This window comes from Abramis brama (genome assembly GCF_963993115.1).
Source record: "Abramis brama genome assembly, chromosome: 13".
Classification (NCBI taxonomy): Eukaryota; Metazoa; Chordata; class Actinopteri; order Cypriniformes; family Leuciscidae; genus Abramis; species Abramis brama.
In genome coordinates, this window is record NC_139975.1 from 19,674,007 (window position 1) to 19,681,443 (window position 7,437).

Genomic DNA, 7,437 nt, shown 5'->3' on the forward strand with positions numbered 1-7,437 from the left:
CTTAATGAGCGAGTCATTGAGTCATTCATTCAAACGATTCGTTCAAACGGCTGAGTTATTCAGAATGAGGCAGTTTATGAATGGGTAATTGAATCTTTGACTCAACCGATTCGTTTACGTAATTATTCAGTAAAACGATATGTTATTGCGAATATTATTGTTACCTGTTCATCATTGTGTCAGTGTTTTATTCACTGACTTTAGCTGTAGCTTCTTTACACGAAGAACAACATAGTGACGATGTTGGGCATTTTTTCCCCTAATTGTATTAAATGTATGCTCCATCATTTCAAATTCTGAAATTTGATCAATATATTCAATTAAAATAATAAGACACTAGGCTGTTACCAATCAAATTAAATAATTTACATTGAAAAATGTACTGGCGGTTTAGTTTCATAAAAGTATCATTCTTTTCAACATTCCTTATTTGTATATTCAAAAATATTTAAAATAATCTAATTTAATTCAGTTATAATTTTTCAATGTAAATTATTTAATTTGATTGGTAACAGCCTAGTGTCTTATTATTTTAATTGAATATATTGATCAAATTTCAGAATTTGAAATGATGGAGCATACATTTAATACAATTAGGGGGAAAAATGCCCTTTATAAAAAGTACAAAAAATGAGTGTATTCAAACAGTAATGTAATGAAAGATTGAAACAATCAATCAAAGCTATTAAGGAATTATGTAATTTTGCCAAAAAAAACTTTTATTTTAAATAAATGTTAATTTTAAATCAGCCTACTTCAGTGTGATATGTTACCATACCATATGCTTAACACTGAGAATTTGAATAATTGTAATGTGATGATCAGATGCAGATATCTAAATCAAAGAATATGGGCGGTTTGCAGGTGGATTATTTATTTTTAACAGTGGATTCGGGTGACTCAAAGTTATCTTTAAAATGTACAAAATTTTCTTACGGGGGGGCATGCCCCCGTACCCCCCTAGAGGTACCAAGCTCTACCCACAAAAACAATGTGGGAAACACATTAGGCTATATGATGATCTACAAAAAATACAAATTTAATTGTCTTATTATTAAAATACATTATTAGGATTTTACCACATCCGCCTCGTTTTGAGCCAGGAAAAACCCCGAGTTATGTTAAGTGTTTCCCGCATGAGGTACTTTGTGTTGTAAGTTGCCATGAAGTTCTCGTGTGCATGAAACTACGATGGTACCTCATCGTTTGTTGTTGGACACAACAAATGTGTCCCCTCATTAAGTCCTTGAATTTGAGGGTATTGGACCTGGAAAGTCCTTGAAAGGTCCTTGACTTTGAAGTCAACCAAGGTGTGGGAACCCTGACTAATGCTCTCTGGTCAGTGTTTTATCAGCAACATCAGGCATATGAATTCGGTTACAGACTCATTAGCCTTTTCCTCCGGTGTCTGTTTTGCTGACTCTGCTCAATAACAATCTTCTTGTTCATCCTCTCTCTCAGGTAAGCGCCTCTCCGAACTGCGTGCGTGCAGCTATGAAGATGTTATACTGCCCGTACTGTACCGGCCAGGTGGCACTGAAGCCCTGCAAGAACTACTGTCTCAACGTCATGCGAGGCTGCCTGGCCAATCAGGCTGATCTGGACACAGAGTGGAATAACTTCCTGGGTAAGAGAGTTTTAAATGACTCAAGTAATTGATTGATTACTGAACCATTACTAGATGTAATGGAACCAGTTTTCCAAACTAAGCACATGAGTATAATAAGCACAGATTAAAAATGAACAGGTCACATTGAAATGGTTTCCTCTTGTTCACTTGCTCTTAGGCCAATACAATTTACGTGAAGCCTCAGCTTGAAACCAGGATTGAAATTGACTTGAATTAGGAGTGAAAGCTGGGGAGCTGCTCTGTTTTTTTTTCCTTGCATGTGTTTCATGAAGTGTTTTGTGCCTCTTGTGGCTCTGAAGGCCGTGTGGTCCCAGGTCCCATTCTCATGCGCTCTCGCAAACTGTTCCTGGCTTGCGGGACTATGGGACTGGCTTTGCTCACTTTGCCTGTCAGCTTTTGGGGGAACCTTAATTGGGGCGCCTTTTTCAGGCCTCTGTTTGTTTTACAAGCTGTTCATGAGCTTAGCCTGGACCGATGACTGTATGCTGCCCTCTAGTGGTGGAAATAACTTGCAGAGTAATTGTTTGTGCATTGGTTTTTGAAAATGTTGTATTGAAATAGATTGTTTTGTGGGTGTTCCTCTCATTAATGTATTTATTTTCCATTTTAGATTCCATGTTGGGTCTCGCTGAGAGGCTAGAGGGACCTTTTAACTTTGAGTCTGTCATGGACCCCATAGATGTCAAGATTTCCGACGCCATCATGAACATGCAGGAGAACAGCATGCAGGTCTCACAGAAGGTGTGGTTTTTTATTTATTTTCAAAATGACATGTAAATCACAAATGCTTGTTTATATATATATATATATATATATATATATATATATATATGAATAGTATATATATATGAACTATTCATATATATATGAATAGTTCAGATGCAAAAGCCTCTAAGCGCCATCTGAAATTTTCTTCTAGAATGATCATTTTTATCAAGCTTGTATATTTATGTTCAGTAATTTCACTTAAATGACAATTAATAGGTAATTTTCAATGCCATTTAACTGAAATTACTGAACTTAAATATATGAGCTTGATAAAAATGATCATTCTAGAAGAACATTTCAGATGGCACTTAGAGGCTTTTGCATCTGAACTCTTCATATATATATATATATATATACACACACACACACACACACACACAAAGAAATAAATAAATAAATAAATAAAATATAATATAATATAATATAATATAATATAATATAATATAATATAATATAATATAATATATAATATGATTTATATATTTATGTTATGTTTCAGGTGTTTCAGGGTTGTGGGCAGCCCAAACCCAACATGGCTTTCCGCACTCGACGCTCTTCTAAAGACCCGGGCTTCCCTGGCCGTTTCCGACCCTACAGCCCTGAGGCCAGACCCACCACTGCCGCTGGCACCAGCCTGGACCGACTGGTGAGGATAAGAGTTTCCCTTATTACCACATATCCATTCCAGACGCTTTCTTTAAAAACATGTTGATTGATTCTTCCAGATCAGAATGGAACATTTGTAACAAACGGTTTGTTTCCTAGTTGACGGATGTCAAGAAGAAACTGAAGCACGCCAAGAAGTTCTGGTCCACCCTGCCGGACACGGTGTGTGTTGGAGACCGGATTTCCACCGGTGATGAATGCTGGAATGGTACAGCCAAAAGCAGGTGGGTCAATGAGATGGTGCTCATTTTTTTTGTCTGGATCTATGAATTTAAAAAACACTTTAAAATGCAAGGGTTAAATAATAATTTAATTTCTATAATAAAATAAATTGCCATGGAAGATCTATATAAAAACATTTTTGAAAATAAAATGTGAACACTTGTGGTGTAAGAAAAATATGGTATTACTTTTCACTCTTTATTTTTTAAAATAATTAAATTGAAACATTTATTGAATATGGTAAAAAAAAAAAAAGAACAAAAAAAAAAAAAAAAAGATTTTAGTCCCACTTTATATTTTGTCGGTTTCACAGACAAGGCTTAAGCTAGTCCCAGTCTAAAATGCATGTTTGAAATCCATTGTTTGAAATCCATTGTTTTGTCTCAAGATTCACACCAGTGATGTTTTTTTCTAAGGCACGTTTATAAAAGCTACTTAAATGTCTTAAATGTGACTACTAGGCACTAACGAGTAAGTAAGGTTAGTGTGTACATTAATGTTTTTACATTCTACTTGTACATTTGACAATACCTGCATGTAATTACAGCTGCAATTAATTTCTATAATTAGACTGTTGACCCTTCCTTTACACCTTAACTCACCCTGAAACCCACCCATACCACCAAACCCGGCCCCACCTCAATAGCAGCAAACGTGTTTTGCAATACTATATGAACACAATAATACATTGTACCCAACAATTTTTTATCCAAGTGGTAGTTACAGACACCTAATATAAAGTGTGACCAAGTTTTTATAAAACCATATGAAACTAACATGAATATAAAGAGAGCATTTCTAAGACCTTGGTGCATCTGGTTTAAACACTTTTTTTTTTATACTGTAAAGATCAATTGACTTAAAAAAAAAAGTGAGGAAACCCATTGCCTTAGAATTATTTAGAAAATAAACTTCATGTGTAATTGAAAAAATTAAGTTATGTGGAATCACGCAATTACGCATGAAGTTTATTTACTTAATAATTTTAAGGCACGGGTTTCCTCACTTTTTTTTAAGTTAAGTCAATTGAACACTTTTTACAGTGTAAAGACACTCTTAATGGTCATTGAACCAGATACAGTAACATTACTTCATTCCTTTCCACACTCAAACTGCAACATTTGACAGCCCACTCAACTTTTCCTCCTTTTCCTCACGTGCAGGTACGAATCTGTCGTCATGGGCAACGGCTTAGCCAATCAGGTGTCTAATCCTGATGTGGAAGTTGACATCACCAAACCAGACATGGTGATTCGGCGGCAAATAGCAGTGCTGAAGGAAATGACCAGCTGGCTTAAAGCTGCTTACACTGGCACTGACATCTCATTTGTCAATGGTACGAGGCATCTGCTTCTGCACACTTCATTTGAGCAACAACGGCTGTGGTTAAATTTATTCGAAATTCAGTACGAAGATATAATGCAGGATGCCATCATCCAAGCCTTGTTTTTAACGTTTATCTGTCTTTCCTGGCTCTTCAGAGGATGCCGGCAGCGGAGAGGAAAGCGGAAGTAGCTGCGACTCGCCCTCTTGTGAACCTGACAACGACATCTACTTCTCCACCCCAGCGCCCGATAAACCTCGCATCATCATCAAGCCTCTGGCTGGAAACCAGCCCTCTAGTGGTACACGGTTGGCACCCTGCAGTCTGGCACTGGCAGTGGCAGCGCTCCTGCTCGCCCTACTCACCCTTCACACGAGATAAGACCGGCTGAGAGAGGAAGAGGATGCGTGTTTGTACGAATTTGAACAAGAGAGCAGAAAACTGCCATAGGACATTAAAGACACTGCTTTCAGGATCTCCGTCTACCTGCCATCAGGGGAAGACACTCAAGTTATTAATATTCAAATAACTTCCCTTCAGTGTATTTTTGTGTGTGTGTGTGTTTATAAGAACGGACTTCATACGTTTCCACTCAGCATTTCACGTCAGCTGGGTTTTATTCCTCCATGTCTCTAGAGTCCAGAATCGTCAACCCGGTTATGGTTTAAATAAGTGCCGTGTTTGTTTGAAAGTAGATCAGACTGAGTGTGTGATTGGGTTGGATGGTGTGTACGATTGGCTGTATATATCATCCAAGGGCTTTCTCTAAAGCTAAACAATTAATCAACCCATATAACACATGTATGATTTAAGCAAATCTGTATGAAGTACTCATTAGACTGACTTTTAATCCATTTTGAGCGTGTGTGTTGATGTGCATGGAGGCTTCGGTTAGATGCAGATCATGTATGTTCCCTGAATGTTATTGAGGTTGATAAATACTTAATGATGCCTTAAATAGTTTATAAACAAGCCCTTATTAGGGCTTATTTATAATATATAAAATGCTGCCTTATGAATGAAATCAACACTTCAGGATCCCAGACACAAGGCAGTTATTCTGAAAAATAACTTGTTTCCAAACAACTTTCACAGCCCCCACCTCATCATCCCAAATACTTTCAGTGGTATAATATATAACTTGAGAATGTAGTCTTCAGTAATAACTTAACAGTGTGTGATGAAGGAGCTTTGGTTAGGTAAGGTCTCTGTGAAAGTTGATCCACTGATGAATAGGCCTTGATGGTTCCATCAACGATGATCATGCAGAGATGCGTTTCCTGCATGATGCAGACTTTGTGGCCTGAGTAAAATAGCTTTTTACTGGATGTCTAGTTCTGAACTTACCACCAGGACCAGCTGGAGACGGGTGTATGCTGAAGATGGCTTAAGACTGAGCTGTGGATGAATTTTATGTGGAGGCTAGAAGTGTATTGTAAGGTATAAACTCTCTAATATAGGTACTGCAGATTTCACTACACAGACAGTCGGTGCTGATTTGAGAGGTTGGGTGGCCTCTCTTGGTTCTTTTCTGTTTGTAACACAAAATGTCCAGCTTTTTCCCATTCCCGATTTATATCCATAGAAGTACGGTACAGTGTTTTAAAACCATTCCTCATATAGAGCAATAGACTGTGTGCGTGTGTGGTACGATCCAACACCAGTTGACAGGTTTTTTTTTTTTTTTTTCGAGTTCGCATTCAGATGTCTGACAAGTGCTTGTTTGTTGGGTTAAAAGAAAGGATTTTCACCTCAGAAAAAAAACTATCCCCCCTCGCTCTTGTACAGTAAGTTATTTAACCACGTGTCTCTTTGAAAGGCATTCGCAAGCATCGCTTTTCTAGGTATCTTAATTTCAGTATTCAAAATATTTATGTCTGTAGATGAATGCATTCTAATGATTTCACACTTTAATGGTTTTATATTGGCTTCAAATTTCATAATACATGATATTTAGATTTTGTAAACCGAGCTACCGTAAGCATTTGTTTTGTCATAGTTTTATGTAAGGGGATTGTGAAAATTGTACAAGCTGATGCAAGGACAGGGCTGGCCATCGGTCCTTGATCATTCCTGATGTCACATGCACTTTTAATTGGCATTCAGATACCTCACAGCAAGAGAGTTTTAAATGATGCTTTTAATCATATCTGCAGCATGCATATTTGCTTTTCAACTTTTACGTTTGTTTTTATTCATTCGTTTGGAGATTCATTCAGTGCGTATGGATGAATGGCCAGTCCTCGGACATGAACAGAATCTTGTCAGGGTTTCAGGAGCCTGAAACGAGTAAATATCTCCACAGCAGTAATGCGATGCACCTCAGATTGGATATGTATTTTTTTTCTAGGCTGATGTGCTGCCACGAATAGGAAGCAATATGTGCTTTCTATCCTTCCTTATGACCTAAAGCTTCCCACTGTCACATGTTAAGATGGCTCTGATGTAAAGACCAGGAAAGGAATGCTTAGTATGTCGAGCTACTCCGAGTCAGCGCGAAGATGACATGGACTCTTGAATGAACCTCTGCAATGTCATCTTTAGTTTGAATGCTGAACTTCAGGTGGACAGATTGCAGGACTTGCGGCCCTGTATATCAATGGAGTCATCTGTGATGAGGAGTCGGAGAGACTGAAGAAAGAAAAGGAAAAATTGTAAATAATGAGCAGTCGTTTTAGTGGTCTCTGAGAGATGTTCATCAGATTTTACCCATTCAGAGTATGTGCTTAATATGGGCAAAACAAAGAGATAGATGCTAAAAATGTAAGAGAAAAGTTATATTAAACATTTCTTAGTCTTGTTGAAATAAAGACTGCAGATATTTAAA

At 37.4% G+C, this 7,437-nt stretch overlaps 1 protein-coding gene across 1 annotated transcript in view; it reads left to right on the forward strand.

The window, feature by feature from the left end:
- The window catches only part of gpc4 (glypican 4), a 44,997-nt gene extending 37,560 nt beyond the window's left edge, over positions 1 to 7,437 (forward strand). The window contains exons 4-9 of the mRNA XM_084132914.1: positions 1,462 to 1,627; positions 2,241 to 2,371; positions 2,898 to 3,044; positions 3,164 to 3,288; positions 4,450 to 4,622; positions 4,768 to 7,437. Coding sequence (XP_083989040.1) covers positions 1,462 to 1,627; positions 2,241 to 2,371; positions 2,898 to 3,044; positions 3,164 to 3,288; positions 4,450 to 4,622; positions 4,768 to 4,991 — 966 coding nt within the window. The 3' untranslated portion in view covers positions 4,992 to 7,437. The remainder of the gene's footprint in view (positions 1 to 1,461; positions 1,628 to 2,240; positions 2,372 to 2,897; positions 3,045 to 3,163; positions 3,289 to 4,449; positions 4,623 to 4,767) is intronic.